The sequence below is a fragment of the Dendropsophus ebraccatus genome, chromosome 5 (assembly GCF_027789765.1).
Source record: "Dendropsophus ebraccatus isolate aDenEbr1 chromosome 5, aDenEbr1.pat, whole genome shotgun sequence".
In the NCBI taxonomy this organism is placed as follows: Eukaryota; Metazoa; Chordata; class Amphibia; order Anura; family Hylidae; genus Dendropsophus; species Dendropsophus ebraccatus.
In genome coordinates this window covers 61,843,776-61,868,028 of record NC_091458.1, presented here as the reverse complement: position 1 = coordinate 61,868,028, position 24,253 = coordinate 61,843,776, and the positions used below count along the sequence as shown (strand labels likewise).

Below are 24,253 nucleotides of genomic sequence, written 5' to 3'. Positions count from 1 at the left end.
GGGAACAGTCCTGACCCCAACTGAGAATCTCCCCGGTTCTCCAGTCCAGCTGAGGGGCATGTTCTTGTAGCCACGGGAGTCCCAGGAGGACCGCGGGGGAAGAATGGGGCAGAACGTAGAAGGATATCTCTTCTTGATGTGAAGGACCCACCTGGAGGACTAAAGATGCGGTCTGGTAGTACACACGGTCGGTAAGAATTTCGCCCGTGACCGAGGAGATAGTCAGGGGCCTGGCTAGTCGGGTCACGGGTAGCCGCCATCTTTGGACCAATGTTGCCGCAATAAAACTGCCTGCTGAGCCAGAATCGAGGAAGGCAGTAGTCTGATGATTTTGTCCTGAGGGAGTCCGGATGGAAACAGGCATAGACAGACTTGGAATGGTGGCATTCGCACCTAGGGACACCTGTCCCACCGGACCTAGGTGCGAGCGTCCTCCGGATGTTTGGGGACGTAGGGAACATCCCAGCCGGAAGTGATCGGAACCACCGCAATAGAGACAGAGATTCTGCTCCAGGCGCCGGATTCTTTCATCAGGCGTCAGGTGAGCCCGTTCCACCTGCATAGGAATCTCAGGAGAGGGCTGGGACATCGAAAGGTCAGGATTCTGGAAAACCGGCGCCAGCTGGGGGTGGCGACGGGAATGGGTTAGTAAATGTTCATGCCGAACCTCCTCCTCCCTCTCCGAAAAACGAGTATCAACTCGGGTGGCCAGTAGAATGAGTTCGTTCAGGGAGGTAGGCAGGTCTCGGGCAGCGAGCACGTCTCTCACTCGACTAGACAGGCCCTTCTTGAAGGTGGCCAACAGGGCGGCCTCGTTCCAGTCCAATTCAGCTGCCAGGGTGCGGAACTGGATGGCGTAGTCACCGACAGAGGAGCTGCCTTGAGAGAGGTTGAGGAGAGCAGTCTCGGCCGAAGAAGCACGGGCAGGTTCCTCAAAGACGGAGCGAAACTCGAATAGGAAGGCCCGGAGATTGGCAGCAACAGGATCATCACGGTCCCACAGTGGCGTGGCCCAGGCCAGGGCTCTACCCTCTAATAGGCTGATGATGAAAGCCACTTTAGAGCGCTCGGTGGAAAACTGACTACTCAAAAGTTCAATGTGCATGGTGCACTGAGTCAGGAATCCTCTGCACAACTTAGAGTCCCCAGAGTACTTGCTTGGGAGAGCCAGTCGGAGTGAAGAAGCAGCGTCAGGAGATGGTGTGCGCTGGGCAGTAGTCTGCTGCTGTAAGGCGGCAGTGAGTTGCTGGATCTGCTGTGACTGTTTCTGGATTTGTTGAGCCTGTTGCGCGACCACTCTGGCGACGTCACGGAGATCTGGCACCTCGCCGGGATCCATGGTTGGAGCCTACTGTAACGCCTGGAGTAGTGGATCCACTGGACCGGCACCAGCGCTGGCACAAACCTCACCAGGGAGCGGAGTCTAAGGGGCCGCTGGTTTTCACCAGAGCCCGCCGCAAGGCGGGATGGACTTGCTGCGGCAGGCGACCCCCAGGTCGCTACCCCTGGCTTGGTTGCTGGTGACGGCAGGCGAGGCGTGGCAGGAGCAGTAGGCAGGAGATGGCACTGGCAAAGGTCTGCAGGTGAGAGCGCACGTGACAGGCTGAACGCAGGAACAGATGGAGTGACAGGGAAACAGGAACCAGGAACAGGGACTAGGGACCGGGTAACGGATAGGACTCAGGAACAGGGACTGGGACCAGGTAACAGATAGGACTCAGGAACAACAGGGGGCTGGGCCAAACGCTATGGGAAGCATGTAGAGGCTCCAACACTAAGGACAGGGCATGCTGGGATTTATAGGGGAGTGATTGGATGCAACTACCAATTAGGGGCGCACTGCCCCTTTAAATCTGAGACAGCCGGCGCGCGCGCGCCCTAGGAGGCGGGGACGCGCGCCGGCCGGCACAGCGGGAGACAGGAGCGTGGAGAGGTGAGGCGCCCCCCGGGGCCGAGGTGACAGCAGCGCCGGGTCCCCGACTATGGACACCGGCTGCTGCATAGGGCAGGTAGCGGTCGCGGCGGCGGCCCGGAACGCGGGACGCCGCCGCGGCCGTAACAACTCCCTTGTTTAGGTTGGATTGTTTTGTCCACCAGTTTAGGGAATTTTTTTACTGTGGGAGTTAGAAAAAATTTTTTGTCGAGGGACAATTGGGATCTGTCCCAGACTGACAGAGTCTTTGTTTGCAATGTCCTTTAGTGGAACTCACACCACTGTATTGCTGGCATACAGGACGTCATTGTGCCTAGAAGTGCCATTGCTTCCTGATGGAAACCTGTTTCTTCTTTTGAAATAGTTTTACCTTCTCTGGAATACTTCTTACCTTTTCTGGCGGCAGATATGTTTTTTGATCCGCTGAGTCTAACAGCATGGCCAGTAAGGTTTTTTGGCGGCTGGTGATTAGGTGAGATTTTTCAAAGTTTATTATCCATCCCAAATTTTCCAGGCAACGGATGGTTTGAGATAGATGGTCTAAGAGCAGGTGATGAGAGCCTGCTGTTAGAAGCAGGTCGTCCAGGTAAGGGACTACTATGAGCCCCTGGAGCCTTAGATGTTGGACCACTTCCACCATGATTTTTGTGAACAGCCTTGGAGCTGAAGAAATGCCAAACGGGAGTGCCACGAATTGGTAGTGATGTATGATGCCCTTGTGAGACACAGCAAACCGTAGATATTTTTGATGATTCCCATGTATTGGGACGTGAAAATACGTGTCCTTGAGATCGATCGTTATCATCTGGGCATTCAGAGTTATCATTGGGATGGCAGATTTTATTTTGAACCTCTTGTAAACAATGTATTTGTTGAGGTACTTTAAATTTATTATTGTCCTGAACGTTCCGTTTGGCTTTGGTACTAGAAAGAGGGAGGAGTAATGTCCTCGCTTGTTTTGGCTGTCTGGAACTTGGACCACTGCTTCCAGCTGGACTAGATTGCAAACTCCCTCCCACATTCTTTCCTGTAAATGAGAAGAAGGTTGATTTGAAATAAAAAATCTTTGTGGAGGTAAAGAAGCAAATTCGATCCTATAGCCTTCAGATAAGGTACTTAGGACCCAGGGATTGGAGGTAATGTTTTGCCACTGGCTAACAAAAAATCTAAGTCTTCCTCCCACCGGAATGGTATCATTGCTTTTTGGCAGGTTGGTTGGGGTTAAGGAAACAATCTCTCCCTTTCCCCCCTTTTGCATAGTTCCACCTACCGGTTTTTCCTTTCCCCCTAAAGCTTCCGTTGCTTCCTTGGGGACAAAAAAACTTTTGTTTTTTTTTCTTCTGGAAACCCCTCCTTTTTGTCCGCCGCCTTTTCCAATATTTCATCCAGAACGGGGCCAAAAAGTGACGTTCCTGTAAATGGAATAGCACATAATTTTGTTTTGGAAGTTGTATCACCCTGCCAGGACTTTAGCCATAGAGCTCCTCTTGCGGTATTTGACAATACTGCAGATCTAGCTGCCACTTTAATACTCTCAGCAGAGGCATCTGCTAAAAATCCTGAGGCTAACTTTAACATAGGGAGAGAAGATAGAAGCTGCTCTCTTGGGGCTTTATTTTCATGTGAGTCTCCAACTCAGAGAGCCACACAAATAATGCTCTTGCCACACTTGTAGCTGCAATGTAAGCTTTCAACAGTGCAGCAGATGCTTCCCAAGCCTTCCTCAGCAGACCATCCATTTTGCGGTCCATAGAGTCCCGTAATTGAGATGCATCATCAAATGGGAGAGAAGTATTTTTCACAACTTTCGCCACTTGCACATCCACCTTAGGAATTTCATCCCATATGACAGACTCTTTTACATCAAAAGGCAGTCTATTTTTAATTTCTTTAGGAACTACCAGTTTTCTTTCTGGTTCCTTCCAATCATCTAAGATTAGGCTTTTTATATTTTCATGAATTGGAAATACTAGTTTCTGTTTGGGCTTGAGACCAAACATGGAGTCTTGAACAGACTTAGTCTCTTCCTCCTCCTCTAAGGGCCATATTCCACAGTAACGATAATCGGCCGGATCGGCCCCATTTGGCTGATTATCGTTTGGTGAAATAGAGAGAACCATTAGCCGATGATCGTGTCATTGGCTGATCGTTCAATTAGGCCTTAAATCACCTTTCCCCCACCGAGCATCCCTACGGTTGAATAGCGGTGCGCGGCGGGCGACCGACGATTTGACAAGCAGTAGCAGCATACATTACCTGCAGGGCTTCTCCTCCGCTCTGTCTTCCTCCCCGGGTCCCGCGCGCTCTATCTTCAGATTGGCCGGTCAGCTGACGGAGCGCTCAGCCAATCACAGGCCGGGACCGCCGCGGCCTTTCAACGATAGCTCAACGATCATCGGGCCATGGAATAGGCCCAGTAAATGAGCGGCGATCCAGCAGATCGCCGCTCGTTTACATCGTTGAACGGGCCCTCCTCTAGACCCTAAGCCCATCACACTTCTGACTGCTTTTAAAAGCACATCTGTGTCTTCAGAAGAGAAGAAATATTTGGTGGAAACATTTTGTGAGGTGGAAAGAGGGGATTCCTCCTCTACCGGCTGTTCCGTATCAGACATACACACGCCATCTTCAGCTTCTGGACTTTCAATTAGCCTTGGTCTTTTAGCAGGCGGATCATTAGAGCCTCCTGGTATAGCAGCCGTAACCTCCGCTGGAGTGTGAGAGACATGTGTCTCAGCAGACCCAGAAACACCAGCAGCAATATTTAAGCCAGCTAAAGATGATTTTATCTCTTTGTGAATCATCGCTCTGAGTTCATCAGACAAGGATGGATTTTCCTCTTGCACTAATTTACTAATGCAGGTACTGCAAAGTAGCTTTTTACAAGAGTCTGGAAGTTTTTGATTGCAGACTTTACATTTCTTTTTAGCATTAGCTTTCTGAGCGGATTCCTTATCTCCCTTCAGGGAAAGAAGGAATCACTAGTCAGGCCACTTTAAATGTACAGGTAAGTAGAAAAAGACCCAGCGGTCCATGTACTTACAGCAGCTGCAGAAACAGGCTGCTCCATAGAATCTTCTCTGGAGGAAACCTGAGGGTCCATGACACAGCAAACACCAGCGCAACACACCAACAACGCCACAAGGAGAAAAAAAGTTGCAATTTCCTACCTTAAATAACTTCAGCTAGATCGCAATTTTCAAATTTGGCGCCATAATGACATCACTCCTGCCCCTTGTGGCTCCTGCTTGCTAACCCGGAACCCTTCGAGACACGTCTGATGCGGCTGCCGGAGCGCTCCGTCCTCCTCCTTGTTCATCTGGATCGGGCTTGTAGAGCCGCGGGAGGTACGGGGACAGCGTGGTGCACGGGTGAGAAGCTCACCCGCACGCGAGTGAGGCTCTCCGGGCAGGGAATAAAGCAGAGCCGGCGTTTAATCCCCTGACCCCCTTCCCCCGGTGCGCAGCGGACCTGCATAACATAGAGGCAGGAGACCAGAGCTCCTGCGACATTAAGGGCAGCATTGATCGGGAGGGAGTCCCCACAGAGAACTGTCCCGGCCCTATAGTAAAACAAAGGCTAGGAGCCAACAGCCACCCGGTGAGACCTCTCTCCTGGACCTAGTAGGAACAGGAAAACACTGGGAAGGTGCAGGGGGAGGGGCTTTTAACCTCTCTGTGTTCCTGTTCCTATTAGATCCTAGGAGACAATCTCTCATGTGGGCTGTCATGGTGGACGCCCTGTAAAGATTATTATCTAGTGACCAAGCAAAGATGTTTAGCACTATTAGAATATGTTCACACAATGCTTTTTGGGCAAAGATATGGACGTATTTTGATAATTACTGCTGTAGATAATGATCACGTATTAAAAACTTAGTTTAAAAAGACCCTAAATAGTAATTGACTTGGCAGACCTCAGGCTAAAACCTTATTACAAAATGGGGTGTAAATTATAGACTCGGGGGTGCGAGTTCCTGTTCTGCTAAAATGAACCATGCAGGCCCTACTTTTATGCAGAATGGATTAGTCAAAAACTAAGCTGTTTCCAAAATGTATGCGTGGATGACCACATAGAAATCAATGGCTCCTTTTTCTGTCCTTAAGGCTATGTTCCCACACACAGTATTTTTGCTCACTATTTTGCAACCAAAACGATGAGTGAATTGGAAACACAGAAAGACTATGTTCACACACTGTTGAAATTTAGTGGATGGCCATCATTTAACGGCCGTTGTTTTAAAATTAAGGTAATTAGTATTTTTTATTAAATATTTAAAATAACTAAAATTTCAACAGTGTGTGAACATAGCCTTTCTGTGTTTTCAATTCACTCCTGGTTTTGGTTGCAAAATAATTAGCAAAAATACTGTGTGGGAACATAGCCTAATTCATGATCCTGATTTAGGGTACAAACCCACACACCGTATACGCAGCAAATACGCAACAAATACGCAGCAAATACGCAGCAGTTTGATGGTGAAGATTTAATGCTGAGTTCAATTATTTAGATCTAATCTGCTGCGTTTTTGCTGCGTATTCGCTGCGTATCGCAGCAGTAAATACGCTGTGTATACGGTGTGTGGGTTTATACCCTTACAGACAGAAAAAACTGAAGTGTAGATGAGGTCATAACCAGAGTTTATCATTTTTCCCCTAAATCTTTCCTTTATGATATTTAACCCAGATAATTATCCTTTTACACATTTTATAAAGCAACTAATAACTCTTACAGTGAAATAAAAGTATTAGTCATCTGGTATGATTCCATTCTACAGTTTGCGAACTTCAAGAGGAGCTGTTCCTGTATCTAATCTGATTTGTGGCTTTGATTCCCAACAGGACAGTCTGACATCTAAGAGCCCCATGGTGTGGGTATAAGACCCTCCTTTACTGGGAAGCAGGGTGAAAGCAGCACAAGTCTTCTGACAAGAGAGTAGGCCTACTTAGAGATAACAGAAGACTTCCGTGTAGCAATTCGGATGCCAGGCTTCACAACATGAACATGTGATCAATTCTAATAGGACCGAGAGTTAAGGAGCACTTACATCTGATGCACAGACAGCTTTTTGTTAGGTTATAAAACAAACGCTGGCTATTTTATCACAGCCACAAACTTAACAGTTATCATTGTCAAACATCATCAGGCTGTGGGAATGGATACCTGGCAGGACAAACTTTCCACACTTCAACACTGTTGCTTACCGGCTTCTGGACTTTAACACTGTTCATGATTCTTGTACATTTTGGATAACAAACAATCCTTAGGGTATAAACACACACACCGTATGTGCAGCGTATTTACTACTGCGATACGCAGCAAATACGCAACAAATACGCAGCAGATTAGATCTAAATAACTGAACACAGCATCAAATCTTCACTATCACATCTGCTGCGTATTTGCTGCGTATACGGTGTGTGTGTTTGTACCCTTAAAGTGAAACTTCTCACAATCAGTTTAGTTTTTAGGCTATACAGAGTATGAGCTTAAAACATGAAATTATTTCTTTTTTTAACAAATCAAAAGCAACAAATGTATCAAAGCTGAATGTTACCCATATCTTATCGAGGCCAAAGAGCCCTGGGAGCTCTAGAGTTAAAAAGATATCAATGCTTTTGCAACCATTTTGATTGCTTCAGTGCCTCCAAAACAATATGGAATGAGAGATTGGCACAATGGCTTTTTGAATTGTGCATGCTCAGGGTGGTGGAGGGGCCCCTGGATGACGGGGCGGGCAACACTGCAAATATGGGTGGTTCAGGCCTGAACAGCCCAAATTATAATGGGCCATTGGCCGGACAGGCCCTCCTAGTGCGTGGGCCCCAAAACAGTTGTGTGGTCTGCCTTCATGGTCGCTACACCACTGAATAAATGACCCTTAGTTATAATTATATGCTACCAAAGAATCTGATTTTATTCTTGCTTTTAAGATATTTTAGCCATATAATTTTATTCACTACATGCATTTGAGTACATTTTTATATTTTAGTTAGGATGTGTTAATTTATTTAAGATATTTCAATTCACTCAATCTTCATAATATACTCTGGCAATTCATTTTTTAAAATTTTCTAGTTGTGTTTTATTTACTTGTCCATGCCAGCAGATGACCCAGTGTCTTACATAGTCGTCATAAGGGCACGTCCAGATATGGAAAATCTGCAGCATTTCCGCAGAGGCAAATACACATCAAATTGTACTGATTTAGGTGAAAATTTGTTGCTATGTACTTGAACAGGGCTCCTGTTATCTCTAGAGTTTCTGCAATGATGTATACAGTTATGCTCAGTGAGAGGCTACTGATCTACAACTAGTAGGGAGGAGTGGACCTCAAGCACGCTCAGGTTAATCCGAACCAGAATGTTCAGCATTTTATTACCTTTGGCTGAAGAAGTTGGGTACAGCCCTATGGCGCCTGGAAAACATGAATACAGCCATAGGCTATGTTCCTACTTTGTCAGAAAAGATCTTCCCAGCCAGGACTGCAGTACTAAATCTTAGCACCACTTAATTCAGATGCGGGCGCATCTGTGTGCACCCGCATTAGAATTCCCCGCTGCACACAATGGATCTGCATTGTGAGAACTGACAGGTTTTTCTGCGACACTATTTATTGAATAGCAGCCGCAAAAAACTGACATGTCAGTTTCTTGCCTGTGTATACACTAGGGCCGGGATTCCCACAGCAGCAGCACTACGTAAGTACCGTAGTAATCACGGCCACGATCAACAACGGCCGTGATCACTACAGTACTTACGTAGTGTGAACATGGCCGTATATCAACACTTTTCAGTAATCCCCAACTTCTTCAGCCACCAGTAGACAAATGCAGAGCATTCCTCCCCCCTGGACTGAAAACGTTTTAATCCACAACTGCATACATATTTCCATCCACAGAAAATCTGCAACACCTGTGGATTAATTGCGGATTTGACTTTGCCACTGAAGTAAATAGTGAAAATCCGCGATAAATATACTGTAGGGTTGACACAACATTTGACACACTGTGGATTTTAAATCTGCTAAGGAGCTGCCCATGGACTCTACAGAAAAGGTTATTCACCTTATTATCTAATCAGCTCAAAAATTAAAGAAAAAAAAAAAATCAAGCCTTACAATATTGGTGGTTTAATAAATTTATTTAAAAAAAAAAAAAATCTTCAAATATTTTGCAATAAAAATAAAAACATACAAATATCCACAACAATACATACAACAGCAACCCCCTCATCGAGCAAATAAAAACAATTGCACACTTCGTTTGAAAAAAAAATTACAACAAGAATTGTATGAATTAAATGTCATGGACAAAATTAACTACCAAAAATCAATGCACACAAAGCTGCAATGAATGCAGAATCATTGTAGTAACTAAGTAAAACTGATAAAAGGAACACAAGATTATGCTATTACCCATAGCATTCAGTAGCTTTAATATGCTATACTAACCAAGCAAACAGGTCACTATGGGCCACAGCACTACTCTCATTTCCATCAGTTCTAGTAAGGATTCTACAGTCACATGATAAACTCCAGCAGTCTTAATGTTCTACCTTCATAGTTTACCATATTGCATAAAATAAGGATGGAAATAAGGCTTGGAGCAAATGTTATTGACCAATGCAATATATACCAATCAATCATAATGTTCAAACCTAATATTGTGTAGTGTCCCTCCTCATGCCACCAAAACAGCTCTGACCCATCGAGGTATGGATTCCGCAAGACCTCTAGGGGTGTCCTGTGGTAGCCGAGAATAAGCAGAATAAAAGGGATCTTTCCCATCTGAATATAGAGAGATCAATCAAAACCACCAGGGGGTCAGACATGAGCCACTATACATCTCCTCCATGTCTCATGGTTTAGGCATCATGAAAGTGATGACAGGTTACTTTAGGTTGCAAAGTGCAGCCTCAGTGGATCAGACTTGTTTTCCCAGCACATCCTACAGACTTTGCAGGCCAATTTATAGTAATCCATTCCTGAGCATTTTATTCTGTGTATGGCACATTACCCTGCTGATAGAGGCCACTGCTATAAACTGAGGTGCCAAAATGAGGGACTTAGTTAAAAAAGTTATATTACACAGTTGGGGCATGCTCTATTGTATATGTACTATTTTTACACTTCCGAAAAACTCTTGAGTTTAGCAGGTCACCATGGCACCCCAAACACAAACAGAGGGGGGCATGCAGGTCCTCTAGGTCATATACATGATAAAAAACTAAATAAGAAAAAAAACTGTGTGAAACCCACCTTAAACTGATATCACACACTTGATTCATGTAGTTTAACATACCAAGAAAAAAAAAAATTGTGTGACCATTTAATAGGAATGGGAATATAAAGGAAGGACATATACTTCCTCAAAAAAGAGTGGTCAGTTCACATGGACTTTAATGGGAAGTGCTCAAAGGAGCACCAAGCAGCGTTATGTTTTCAGAGTGGATCCACTTGGCAGTTTACATTAAAAGTCTTCATAAATAAATATAAATAAAAGTACTATCCACTACAGTAGAGAAACCCACACATATGGGAGGTTACCTCTTTACTATTGTATGGTTAAATCAGTAAATAAGGTCAAAGGACCCTTTATCAGGAAGTTATGGCATACCCCTATAATACATATTGTACTATTTGTAAAGCCTAAAGTTACAAAATTTCCCACAATTGACGCAACACTTTATATATAGCCCTATATTATCATGCTACATCTTTGTACTGTGTAATCAATTTTCAAGTTTTCAAATAAGTGACATAATTGTATAATTTCCAATATTGTAACTATTGAGTCCATCATGTTTTAATTGTCTTAAAATGTCAAGGTACATAAGTAAGGGAAGAGGCATAATGGCCACAATTTATTGTTAGGACAATGCTTACACATTCATTTTATAAAGAGTTGCATGTTATACAGAATTACTATTTGAAGTGAAGGGAAAAAAAAAAAAAAATAGTATGGTACAGTGTTAGCCAGAAAAATCTATTTGGTGGTAAATACTTTCAAACAAAATATTTCAGGAGAGATGCCTTTATTGGTCAACAAAAATTTGTTAGAATTGTGGAATTTCGAGATTCAAAAGATCCCTTCGTCAGAATTTTTGTTGTCCAATTTTTGGTGGGCCAATAAAAATATCACTCCTAAAATACTTTGATTGAAAGTATTTACCACCATATGAATTTGAAAGAAATAATTAGTGCAATGGCTTTTGCAGTGCAAGGCTGAGTTTCCATCAGTCTTTCAGTCAGTCCTTTTTCAACCAAAAGTAGAAGTTAGGCTGGGTTCACACTGCATTTTTTGCATTTATATTCCATTATAAATACAAAAGGATAAAAAGGCATCCATTTTTTTTAAGTACACAAATAAGGTCAAGTATGTTTTTGTGTACATTTAAAAAAAAAAAAAAAAAAAACGGATTCATTTTTATCCTTTTTCATTATAATGGAAGTCAATGGAAAAAACGATTGCTCATAATTGCACCCGTTTTTCCATCTGGGAAAGGATTGCAAAAATGCAGTGTGAACCCAGCCTTACTGGGCAAAATTATAAAGATTTGCACAGTTTCTGTGTTTGGTTGAAAAAAGACTGACAGACATACCATGGTGAGCATAGCCCAAGACGTGCCATTATACATCTGCCTATAGTGCCTTCTAAAAAGGTTTCCAGTGTAGCTAGCTTTAGACCCAGAGATCAGAAATGATTGATGAGAAATTACTACTCAGTGGGATTCATGTTAAAATTAGTGGTTCACATAGATAAAGACAGAGCAGACAAAGGCTATGTTCACACATAGTATTTCAGTCACTCTTTTTTCAACCAAAACCAGGAGTGGGCTGACAACACAAAAGCTGTGCAAATCTTTCCATTATAATTTTACCCTGTCAGTTCCACTACTGATTTTGGTTGACAAAATACTGATCAAAAGATTGACGGAAATGCTATGTGTGTGTTGTTTGCCTGTAAGGATCTGGCGTCTATTACACCCTTATTTCTTCTGGATGTGGTAACCCCTTGCTATGTTTAACCAATCAAAGCCCAGTCTTGATTTTATAAACAGCATAAAAATCTAAAACATGGGCCCTGATTGGCTGTTATTGGCAACAAGAATAAGGCTAGGTTCACATCTGGGTTGAAGGTTTTCTTCAGGCCTTTCATCACAGAATCCATTTAAATAACTGGACAAAAAAACCTAACAAGCAGCATATTTTAGTCTAGTCATAATCAAGTAAAATGACAGACTCCATTAAAGTCAATGAGGTATCTCAGGATCTGGTGGCATTTGTCAGACAGTGGACCGTCCCGATTGGTTTACTGCTCTTGAACAAAATCTCCGATTGAGCCTCCTACACAGATGTGAGCCTAGTCTAAATGGTATTTACAAGTAGTACAATTACAAACCACAAAAACAAGTTTCTAATGAAACAGGAGGCAGCCTGCTGCACTTTAGGTTTCCCTGTACCTGATTCAAGTCATCTAAAAATACAGGTCTGAGAAGGAGAACGTCTAGATGTCTTGCTCAAGTTATTCGGTAACAACAAAAAACATTTAAAAAACTTTTTGTAGGGTACTTTGATATAGCTTAAAATTACAGGCAGCTCCTCTGCACCAATGACAACACTTCCCACCCATGTTCTGTCAATCTAAAGGGGGTTGTCCTGACTTAGAAAAACATGACCGCTTTCTTTCAGAAACAGCCACTCTTGCCTCCAGTTTGGGTGTGGGTTTTCAGCTCAGTTCCACTGAAGTTAATTGAGTTCAATTAGAATATCACACAGTGTCTTGGGACAGGGGTGGCGCTTTTTCTAATCCTGAACAATCCCTTTATTCTTGATTCCAACAATCTACACAGTCAGAGGTATCACTTTCAATCTTGTGCAATATATAGGAATGCTCAACCACTTAATTTTTTCCAGTTAACAGTGCAAGTGGTGGGAGCATTGAAGCTCTGTGCAAGAGACCCAAGATAATAAATTCTAGTAAAAGTTGTACCTCTTGCGAATGCAATAAAGTATCCGGATTTGGGAATTTGCTCTACATGGTGGTCTTACCGACATATATTTGATGAGATAAAAGAAACGTATTCCAGCAGTCCAATAAAATCCGGTATTTATTGTGTTAATTCCATGCTAGTTAGCATTTTTCTACTTTTTTTGTATGTAACAATTTTATGGAATTATCACAATAAATACCGGATGTTATTGGACTGCTGGAATACGTTTCTTTTATCCATGCTGCAACACCTGATCACCCACAGGTGAGGTCCTTTGCACTCCTATTCCGGGAAAAGAGAATAGCCAGCTATATTGCAGCAAGTAAAGCATATACAGTGTAGCAGCGGAAAAATCTTTTGCTATATTTGATGAGAGACAGAGTTAACCACCTCCCTAGGCAACATCCGCCAACACTCGATAAGGGGTTCAGCTTCCATCTCTACATCCAAGAAGTGTTGTCATAGGAGCAAATTGCTTGCTTTGGACACAACAAAAACTTGGCACAACAAAAACTTTTCTCATGTACTCTAAACACCTCTTATATAACACTACTTGGAGTTCTCTTTAAAACATACACAAACAATTATGAAGAAATTAAAATGTTAAAAAACTAAAAACTAAAAATGTTCCGAACATAAATCATCCCATAGTTACATGAGTGTGCTAAGTCACTGCCAGTATACATCCAATATTATAAGATTGTATTATGGAGTAAACAGGGAGGACTCATACATGCCAAGTCAGCCTTTGACAGCTTTCTGTGCATGGAGCCATCTGATATCCCCGACATCCTATAAACTGAGGAGGAATATCGGTTTGCCCCCACTTCACGTTATACCCAAGAGGATCATCCATTTAGAACATGGACACTGTGCAGTGATGCCAGATGCAGAGTTATTGATGTTCTTAGAAATGCAAAAGGAACAGATTTCCACGTCCCAATTGATACGTATATTGCAGTATTGTGGTTTCATCCTGTGCAATCACCTTCATCATTTGAACTGAAAGTCTTAGTAGCAGCATTGTTACTGAATGTCACACGACCTAGCACTCGCTCAGTTCTACTGAACCTTCTGTTTGTTTGCAGAAATCATAAGTAAAATGTATGTAATGTGTAATTATTTCTTATTCCCCCCATCTATATTCCCTTTTCTGTATTAAATCTTGACACCACGTCTTTCTCTACCTATATAAGGCGTATTCTTTCACACAAGTGTTTGAGAATTTGACGGTAGAAATATTCTACAGAAATATCGCTGATTTTGAATGCAGCATTTGCGGTATATTAGGACCAGCCAGTTCCATTGAGATATCATACAAAATAAAATAACCCTCCCCATGTCGTTCCTTAAACTTCTCTTTGGGCTGTTCAGTTCCCAGTCATACATTTGAAGCGGTTCTTAAAGTAATAGAGGGCATGTTGAGAGTTGATTTCAGCAACAGATTTAGGATAACGGAATTTAAAATATTCTTTATCGTTTTTTGTCTTGGACCACGGGAGGTGTATTTTGGAGGCATGGTCAACGACTACGTCATCGCAGGAGCCCACATGAAGGGTGCCGAGTCCATCTATGAAGAATTCTATGAGGAACGCAAAAAACATAAGTCATAAATTTACCAGGGAAAAGTTTAGGAATTAAACTGTCACTACTCTGACTCGGCCTACGTCATACACAGTTTACAAGCCTGAGCCAACTAAGATCAAGATGTGTGGTAGGATAACATACAAACTGTCAAGAGGCAAATGATTTACCCACTTCTTAACCCTTTTATAAAACTGAGAACATTATTTATTATTATAACTTTTAAGTTATAAAGTATTTGATCGCCTTTAAAAAAATTCAAAAATCTTTGTTTAAACCTTAATTTTTTCATGATTTGCACTAGAACTGATATTTTTAGATCAGGAACCTGTTTAGAATGCTTGTCTCTCTTTCTTTGGCTCCCTGCACACGTCTGTGGCTGTTATTACAGCCAGGAAACACTGATCCTGAAGCCCTTTGGCTCTTCTTGCACAAAAGTGATGTTAATGCTGGGGGGAAGATAGCGGCCTCTTGTGGCTGGTGGTATAATGCACAAGAGTCATTGACAGGGTCGGGAGCCAATGGCTTCTGGCCTGGTCAATCACAACGCAGCTATTAACTGTTAATGCTCCTGATTAGCAGCACGTATAGTTAAAAAGGGCAGTGTCTGCACCCAGCGGTACTTGTTCGGGTGGTGGCGCTGCCCCGGGCTACTAAGCTGAGCATCCAGAATTCTAGACACCCTCAAGAGTTCTTTGGGGTATCTAGTTGTAAAAAAACCTAACCCTTCAGGAAAAATCCTGAAGCATGTCCGTGCCTAATACTACCCTATGGGCCAGGAAGTCTGTCTATATTTGCTGATAAGAAATCCAAACAGATTTTCCTAACATGTGAAGGAGGGCTTTATCCTTTAAGTGATTTTAAGTCATTTAATTTGTCCCTGTGATTAGAAAAAGCTTTTGACATTTCGCAGTGTTCAGACTCTCATAAACTGACTCATAATATACAGTAGTTAGACCATAAGGGTTGGGTAGAAATTCCATCATTTAATATTTTAAAAACTTACCTAAATGAGCCACTCTAGACAACCGAGGGTCAAAACCCACTTTCAAAACTTTGTCTGTCCGTGCCAAGAAGAAGTTGACGACACCATCTGCTACCACACAGTTAGGGAAGCCTTCGATGACATGGTGATAACCCTGATTGGTCCTAAGGCAGTCTCCTTCCTTGTCTCCAGGTATAACACTAATTATCTGCCGGTATGTTGTATAATATCCTGTAATTTCTCTTACAGCACCACCCACCTGTAATATATACACAAGATATAGAACCAGTTTTTCCCAACAGTGACCACATAATATGCATTTGAAGTAAATAATTATTAAAAGTGATTTTAATTCTAACTGATGGAAAATGTAAGAAACAATCATCTGTACATTATAGTCATTCCAGCAGCCCCTACATAATGTACAGAAGTGTCTGCTGCAGGCGCCATGGCATGGCTGATCGGCAAAATTCCAGTGTCAGACCTCCACTATTCAGATATTGATGACTTATTCTGAATATAGACCACCAGGTAAAAAGTGGGAATTATATCTTACCGATAATTCATTTTTCAGGAGTCCATCATGACAGCACCACCTGGAGATTGATCCCATTAGTCCTAATAGGAACAGGAAGCACAGAGAAGTTAAAATAGGCCCCTCCCCGGGCAAGCCTCAGTGTTTTATAAATTACTATCCCACATAGCCAACCATACAACCACACAAGGGGCGGGCAATAAACGGGTGCTGTCATGATGGACTCCTGAAAAATGAATTATCGGTAAGATATAATTCCCACTTTTCAATACGTCCAGTCATGACAGCACCACCTGGAGACATACCAGATTACCTTACTTAGGGAGGGACCACAGCATGTAGCACTTTACGTCCAAACGCCAGGTCTTGAGACGATGCTACATTGAGCTTGTAGTGACGAAAGAAGGTATGTGGTGTCGCCCACGTTGCCGCTCGACATATCTGCTCCAACGATGCTGATGACTTCTCAGCCCAGGAGACCGACATTGCTCTAGTAGAATGAGCTCGCAAATTTTCCGGTACTTCTTTACCTGCTAGTTTATAGGCTTCAGCAATTGTAGATTTCATCCATCTAGCAATGGAAGCCTTGGATGCCTTTTTCCCTTTATTAGGCCCTTGAAACTGTAGAAGAAGGTTCGAGTCTACTCTCCATTCTTTGGTGGCCTGTAAATAGGCAATTACAGATCTGCGTACGTCCAGTGTATGGAAGGTTCTTTCCTTCGCATTTTTGGGGGAATCACAAAAGGAGGGTAAGATTATGTCCTGTGATCGATGAAAGTTGGTGACAACTTTTGGAAGAAAGGAAGGGTCGAGTTTAAGGACGATTCTGTCATCCAAGACTGTAAGGTAAGGTTCCTGGGAAGAAAGAGCCTGTATCTCACAGACCCGCCTTGCTGATGTAATCGCAATTAGGAAAGTTGTCTTCAGTGAGATATGTTTTATGGACGCTTCTTCCAGAGGTTCGTAAGGTTTCTGTGTGAGACTTTGCAGTACCAGGTTTAAATCCCAAGGTGGTGTTAGGTTTGATATTTTAGGTTTTATTCTGCTTACTGCTTTAAAAAACCTCCTGATCCACCTGTGATCTGCGATGGGCGTGTCAAAAAAACAGCCTAATGCAGCCACCTGAACTTTAAGGGTACTACATGCGAGTCCTTTGTCTAGGCCATCCTGTAAAAAATCCAAAATTTGTGGGAAATTTGGGTTAATTGGGTCCGGAGGGTTATCCCCACACCAGGAAGAGAACTTTCTCCAATATTTTAGGTATATGGAGGAAGTTACTTCTTTCTTACTCTTCAGCATTGTGTCGATTACCTTGGATGAGAGTCCTTTGTTGGCAAGGTAGGACTTCTCAACAGCCATGCTGACAGATGTAGTTGGTGTAGGCCCGGATGTGTTAGAGGGCCTTGTAGAAGGAGATCTTCTCTTAGAGGGAGGCGGAATGGACCCTCTAGACGAAGATGCTGAAGAAGAGAGAACCAGCTTCTTTTTGGCCACAGAGGGGCCACGAATATCACTCGAGTCTGGCCTGACAGTATTTTTTGTAGCGCTCTTGCTACCAGAGGAAGTGGAGGGAAGGCATACGCTAGGTTGAAGGTCCACCGTTGGTTTAAGGCATCCACTGCTTCTGGCATCTCTTTGGGATTTAAGGAGAAGAACCTTTTCACCTTTGTGTTTTTTCGGGTAGCGAAGAGGTCCACTTCTGGAACTCCCCATTTTGAGATCAGGGTCTGGAATACTTCTGGGTTTAGGCTCCACTCCCCGGGGTGTATCTCTTGGCGGCTTAGGAAGTCGGCTACGATGTTTTGAGAGCCTTTGAGGTGAACCGCGGACAAGGATAGTAGATGGAGCTCTGCCCAGCCGAAGATCTTTCTTGCTAGAAACTGAAGAGGTCGGTGTCTGGTCCCCCCTTGGTGATTTATGAAGGCTACTGTCGTGGCGTTGTCGGAGTAAACCTTTACATGCTGATGCCACAGATGATCCCTTGCTGCTTTTAGCGCTTTGTATACCGCTTTTAGCTCGCGGAAGTTGGACGAGTTCTGTCGAGTCAGTTCTCCCCATCTTCCTTGAAACAGGAGGTCTTGAACGTGGGCTCCCCAGCCCAATCTGCTTGCGTCCGTTGTCAGAGCTACTACCTGCTGAGGGAACCATACACAACCTTTGTTTAGATTTGTTTCCTGACACCACCATTTTAGCGATTCCTTTACCTGTGGTGATACTGACATCTTTTTGTCTAAGGACAGTGGAGACCGGTTCCATACTCTTAGTATTTGTGATTGAAGAGTCCTGGAATGGCTTTGACACCACGGGACGGCCTGCATGCAGGACACCATGGAGCCTAGAAGAGACATCGCTTCTCGGATTGTGACTGACCTTTTCCTTGTAAATGCCTTGAATTTCTCCTGGAGTGAGGCGACTTTTGTTGGCGGTAGGAAGGTCATTTGCTGTTCTGTGTCCAGAATCATTCCTAGGAATTTCTTTGAATGGGATGGAACGAGATCGGACTTTTCCACATTGATGATCCAGCCTAGGGTTTGGAGACAAGAGATAGTTAAATTGACATCTTTTAGTAATTGGTCCCTTGTGTGAGAGATCAACAGTAGATCGTCCAGGTATGGAATGATTATGACCCCTTTTAGTCTGAGATGTGCCACCACCTCCACCATTATTTTCGTAAATATTCGGGGTGCTGTTGCTATCCCGAAAGGCAGAGCTTTGAACTGGTAGTGAAGAGTTTGTAGGTTGTGGACTATGGCAAATCTCAGGTACTTTTGGTGTGCATCGTATATTGGCACATGAAAATACGCGTCCTTCAGGTCTAAGGTGACTAGCCATGCTCCCCTGGGAATTAGAGGAATTGCCGTTTTTAGAGTCTCCATCTTGAACCTCTTGTATGCGATAGCATGGTTCAAGGGTTTTAAATTGATTATGGTCCTGAAGGATCCATTCGGTTTCTGAATCAGAAACAATTTGGAATAATGCCCCTGTTTTTCCTCTATTTGAGGAACTGGTATGACCGCCTGAAGCTCTATCAGATCCCGGATGCCACTCCAGAGTTGACTGTTCAACTTTTCCGAGGCTAGAGAGGTAATACAATACTTTTGTGGAGGGGAGTCGGAAAAGTCTATTTTGTAACCTCTCTCGATGGTGTTTAAAATGTATGGATTTTTTGTAATGTTTTCCCATTGGTGGTAGTAATGGGAAAGTCTCCCCCCCACAGGGATGGCGTCACTGTTTCTTATCGGAGGAACTGGGATTGAGTAAGAACTCTCTCCCCTTTCCTCCTTTAGGGTAGCTCCACCTACCGGTTTTACCTTTACCCCTGTAGGATCTGCTCTGGGTTTGCGAGTAGGGACGAAAATTTCCTTTCTTTTTAGGAGCGCTGTCTTTAGGAAAATCCTTCTTCTTGTCCGCTGCCTGTTGAAGAATAGTGTCCAGGACCGAGCCGAAAACCTGGGTACCTTCGAAAGGAATTGCACAAAGTTTAGTTTTTGAGAGGTTATCCCCTTGCCAACTTTTCAACCATAGGGCTCTCCTGGAAGAGTTGGTTAAAGCTGCAGCCTTGGCCGCGAACCGGACTGACTCAGCTGAAATATCCACCAGGTAAGCCGTAGCTAATTTAAGCATGGGAACAGAGGAGAGTAATTCTTCTCTGGAGGTCTTATCTTCAATGCGTTTTTCTAATTCTTCCAACCAAAGAAAAAGGGACCTGGCCACTGTAGTGGCGGCAATGTTAGGATTTATTGCGGCCGCTGAGGCATCCCAGGATCTGCGCAATAGACTGTCCATCTTGCGGTCAATAGGATCCTTTAGTTGGGAAGCATCCTCAAATGGGAGGGATGTCTTTTTAACAACCTTAGCAACCTGGATGTCTATTTTTGGAGATTCCAGCCAAAGTTTAGTGTCCTCTTCCTCAAAGGGGAATCTGGACCTGAACTCTTTGGGGATAAATAATCGCTTTTCTGGTTCTTTCCATTCGTCCAAAATCATATTTTTGATACTTTCGTGGACGGGAAAGGCACGTTTTCTTTTAGGTCTAAGGCCTGCAAACATAGCATCTTGTTTTGTAATTTGTTCTTCTATGTCCGTAATGTCCATAGCTTTCCTTACAGCATTAAGTAAAATGTCTGTATCTTCAAGAGAAAAATAAAACTTTTTTGCCTCTTCAACCGGAGGATCTCGAGTCTGCTGCGAAGAGCCTTCCACGCTAACCACCACAGACTCGACATCCTCAGAATCCGAGTCTGATATAATGATGCGCCTTGCTCTTTTGGCAGGGGGCTCAGATATAGGTATAGGTGCGGGTTGATTATTCAGGGCTGCTGAGACCGAGGATCTAACTTCCTCATTGATGGCCTCTTTAAGTTGCTGTAATAAGGAGGGGGACTCCTGTTGAACCACTCTGGCAGTGCAGGCTCTGCAGAGGGGTTTATCATAGCTGTCCGATAGTTTGATGTTGCACATGGGACATCTCTTTACTATGAGCTTGTGCTTTCCATGGGGCTCCTTGTCTCCCTAAGGGATAGAGAAAGGACCCAGTAAGCTCATGCATATTTACAAGTAAATGAACCCCCCCCGGGGGACAGGTACTTACTGGGCTACCAGAGGACTCGTGCTCCGCAGAGTCAGAGCGGGCTCCTTCCATGCTGACAAGCAGCAAACAAGTGAGCCAAGCTTACCTAAATAGCAGACCCCAGATCAGCTGTTGAGCGTGGCGCCAACGAGCACCTCCCCGCCCTCCTCGTCCTCTGCATGATTCCGATGGGCGCCGCCATCTTGGGGGAGGAGCTTCCGGTCCCAGCATTCTCTGCGGCCCGTGCGCGTGACGTCAGACGCTGCGCACGTCGCCGGGACCGGAAGAGACCAGGGGAAACACCATGTGCGCCCGAGGACTGGCCGCAGCGTCCACGCTGCACCCCTGCTGCTTAAACTCCTGGAGCGCGGCAGCGGGGGTATTATTCGGGACCGGAAGGCAGCCAGGACACCACGATCCGGTGCAGGAGTGTAACGGGGGACCCCCGGAGGAGCGACCCGGCCTGCCTGGCAAGTAACACTGATCCAGTCTGCCAGCCCCCTGGACCAGGAGAGTTACAACTCCGTGCTAGTCCTGATAGGAACAGGAAAACACTGAGGCTTGCCCGGGGAGGGGCCTATTTTAACTTCTCTGTGCTTCCTGTTCCTATTAGGACTAATGGGATCAATCTCCAGGTGGTGCTGTCATGACTGGACGTATTGAAAATGATATTTATCTTAAACACTGTAACTTTAGAGCCAATCTAATATTCGACACCACAGACAGTCTGGATTTGTGGCATGTGGCATTGGTTGGAAGAGCTGACCAATTAGTATGGACATTTTATTGGTAGAACACCTGAACAACATTACCCATTAGCTGACTAGTCATACAATACAATCTTAAATATTCTGTACTGTTCTTTTCCCATTTCTTAGTTTAGTTTTTCTCTTTTTTGCGCTGACATTTGGGGGGCTTCAGATTCAATTAAAAAGATTTCCATATCATTATGGTCTCAGGTTACAATATTTTTCACCTACAATTGTCATCCTAAAACCAGTTAATAGTGTAATGCGAGCGACCACTGTACACGGAATGTACACATGTTGTTGTACGTCATCTATGTCTAATACATCGTCTATGTCTAATACTTGTTTTATCCTAGTCTACCACTAGGTGTCACTAAAATGACATTATTTGGAGCGCACTCTCATAAAAAGATATGCAGATTAGCTCTCTCACACCACCTTCTAAGGGTATGTGCACACAACAGAATACTCATGGAAATTTCAAAAAGAGTCTACGTATCTGTTTAGTGTGTGTGTATATATATATATATATATATATATATATATATATATATATATATATATATAATTTTTTTTTTATTTTTTTTTTTATTTTTTTATTTTTTTACCCACGCCATTCATTGCCTGATCCAATTACTCAACAATCCATAAGCCTTGAAATGTAAAACCTCATTCTCTCCCCCATAACAGCACTTGTCTATTACAAAGCCATTAGTGATAAATGTACTCACCATATCCAAGCTCGTCCTCTCTAGAACATCAACTAGTTTTTCAATCTTTGTTTGAGGACAAAAGATGAAATCATCATCGACCCATAACACATATTTTGTGGACACTTGGGAGATGGCCAGGTTTCTACCAGCAAACCACCCCTGGAAAAGATGATATTAAGTGTGATATTAAATCATTTAAAACAATGAGAGAGACTTCTCATGGCAAAGAAAGCTAAAACCTCATGTACAGTTAGACTTTGACACTAAAGGGTGGCCACCCTGGTATTTCCCTGTTTGTGCTCTAATACTCGAAACCAAGTGGGACTTAAGGGGCTACATATCAGGGTGGTTTTGTGATCTCCCCACTAGGAGGCACCCCTTAGCAACAGGTTTCCTTCCTAGGAGGGATATCTGGCTATTGCCATGTTTTGAGACTCGCAACCGAGGCGCCACGGAGCCAGTTTTTGAATGTTTAATTTATTGCTATTAAAATAGATCTGTTAAAGGGGGTTGAGACGGGGTGATGTGTAGAAGACTTAAAGGGGTATCTCTATTTATACCAGCAAGATCTGTCATTTTCTTTGATTTGGTATTTTCATATAGAAAGCTTATTTGGATCACACGTAGGCTACATCTGGGTGGTCAGCAAATTAAACTGGAAAAAGGTTTCTAAACTTCTTTGCAAAGTCTGCACAAACACAGGAACTGTGAAGGAGAGAAGGGTCATCTATCCAGGTCGTGAATTGTATTTTATTCTATCTAGTGAAAACAATCTAAAAAAAAAAAAACACAAACACCACAATAATAAAAAGAAATAAAAAAAAAAAGAAAAAAGAAAAAAAAAAGAAAAGCAAGTGGCCTAAACTTCTGGCAACGCTCCAATATACATACCTTATATGGAAACAACCATAACAGAAATACATAAAGCATAAAAAAAAAAAATCACAGAAACAAAGCCGTACATACAGTAACTTCCAAGAATCTACAGTACCAGTTCCCAGTAGACTGGAACTGGGCAGTACTTGCCTCATCGGCAATAGGCAGATACATAAATTACTGATTTATGTCCAAGCTTCGTTTATTAACATTTCAGAGACAGCAAAATGAATTCAAGGGAAATAAATTAGCTATTATAAGATTGACCACTAGATGGTGCCAGAGGATGTGGAATTACAATGCTAAGTAAGGGTGCCTTCACACGTATAGGATCCACAGCAGATCTGCAGCACATTTAATGCGGTGTTCAGTTATTTAGTTACATTGATAACATATCTGCTGTGGATCTTATACGTGTGAACCATACCACTAAAAAAATAGTCGTAATTATGAGGTTAATATATGGTTGTACATTCAGTGCTCTCAAATGAAGTCAATGGGAAATTGGTCAGCAGGGCACATACAGAATAGCGGCCATAAATTATTAAGACCATCAAAATAATAGAAACATAGAAGATAGTTGGCAGAAAAAGACCACTGGGTCCATCTAGTCTGCCCTATTAGTATTTCCCTTCTTATTATCTTAGGATAGTTATATATTTATCCCAGGCATGTTTAATTTCAGTTATTGTAGATATGCCAACCACATCTGCTGGAAGTTTATTCCAAGCATCTACTACTCTTTCAGTAAAGTAGATATTTTTTCACATTGCTTCTGGGTCACTTCCCTCCAGAACCTTAGTCTTTTGAAGGGAACCAATCACGTTAAAAATGCCGTAGCACACATGGGCGTGCCAACATTCTCGTCGTCGGCATGCCGATGTGCACTCTGGCACGCCTCTGGAGGACATCACTGCTTCACTGCTGTTTGAACATTGCCCCTCATGCCCAGGGGAGCGTGATTACATGGCAGGACTGCCCATGGGACAGTGACTACCTGCAAACGGCCCACCCCCCAGATGACTACTTGGGGGTGATTAACATACGGCGCTAATTTGTAAAAATAGGTTTAAAAGTTTTACTGTGCAGGGACGCAAGGAACAGGAATATGTATGGGAAGTGTGCTGGGTGATGTATCAGCACATTTCCTTAGCTTAATAGGCATTTTTAACAAGATTGGTTCCCTTTAACATACTTAAAGGTTTCAGTCATGTCTTCCCTTTCTCTTCTTTCCTCCAGACTATACAGATTCAAATTCTTAATGGTACGTTCACACATACCAGATCTGCAGCGGATTTCATCTAAATAACTAA

At 43.2% G+C, this 24,253-nt stretch overlaps 3 protein-coding genes across 4 annotated transcripts in view; 1 reads left to right on the top strand and 2 right to left on the bottom strand.

Annotated features, from left to right (window-relative positions):
* Positions 1-7,925, top strand: part of LOC138793614 (solute carrier family 26 member 10-like) — a 45,585-nt gene extending 37,660 nt beyond the window's left edge. The window contains exon 18 of the mRNA XM_069972262.1: positions 6,775-7,925. Within this exon, the coding sequence (XP_069828363.1) occupies positions 6,775-6,813 (39 nt within the window). The 3' untranslated portion in view covers positions 6,814-7,925. The remainder of the gene's footprint in view (positions 1-6,774) is intronic.
* Positions 7,926-9,065: 1,140 nt separating this feature from the next.
* The window catches only part of B4GALNT1 (beta-1,4-N-acetyl-galactosaminyltransferase 1), a 121,869-nt gene continuing 106,681 nt past the window's right edge, over positions 9,066-24,253 (bottom strand). For both annotated transcript variants that reach the window (XM_069970345.1, XM_069970344.1), the window contains exons 9-11: positions 22,083-22,223; positions 15,519-15,756; positions 9,066-14,510 (exon numbers count right to left, since the gene is read on the bottom strand). In XM_069970345.1, coding sequence (XP_069826446.1) covers positions 14,299-14,510; positions 15,519-15,756; positions 22,083-22,223 — 591 coding nt within the window. In that variant the 3' untranslated portion in view covers positions 9,066-14,298. The remainder of the gene's footprint in view (positions 14,511-15,518; positions 15,757-22,082; positions 22,224-24,253) is intronic.
* LOC138793306 (uncharacterized) lies at positions 17,340-21,187 on the bottom strand. Its single transcript, XM_069971830.1, has 2 exons — positions 19,335-21,187; positions 17,340-18,556 (listed from the first exon to the last, which is right to left on the bottom strand). Exons 1-2 carry the CDS (start codon positions 20,491-20,493, stop codon positions 17,340-17,342), a joined length of 2,376 nt encoding a protein of 791 aa, XP_069827931.1. The 5' UTR covers positions 20,494-21,187.

Excerpts from the sequence above, each read along its gene's own strand:
- LOC138793306 (XM_069971830.1), bottom strand. The coding sequence starts at position 20,493 with ATGTGCAACATCAAACTATCGGACAGCTATGATAAACCCCTCTGCAGA. Across the intron at positions 18,557-19,334 it reads CAGGGGTAAAGGTAAAACCG|GCTGGATCATCAATGTGGAA; the intron begins GTAGGTGGAGCT and ends TCCAAACCCTAG.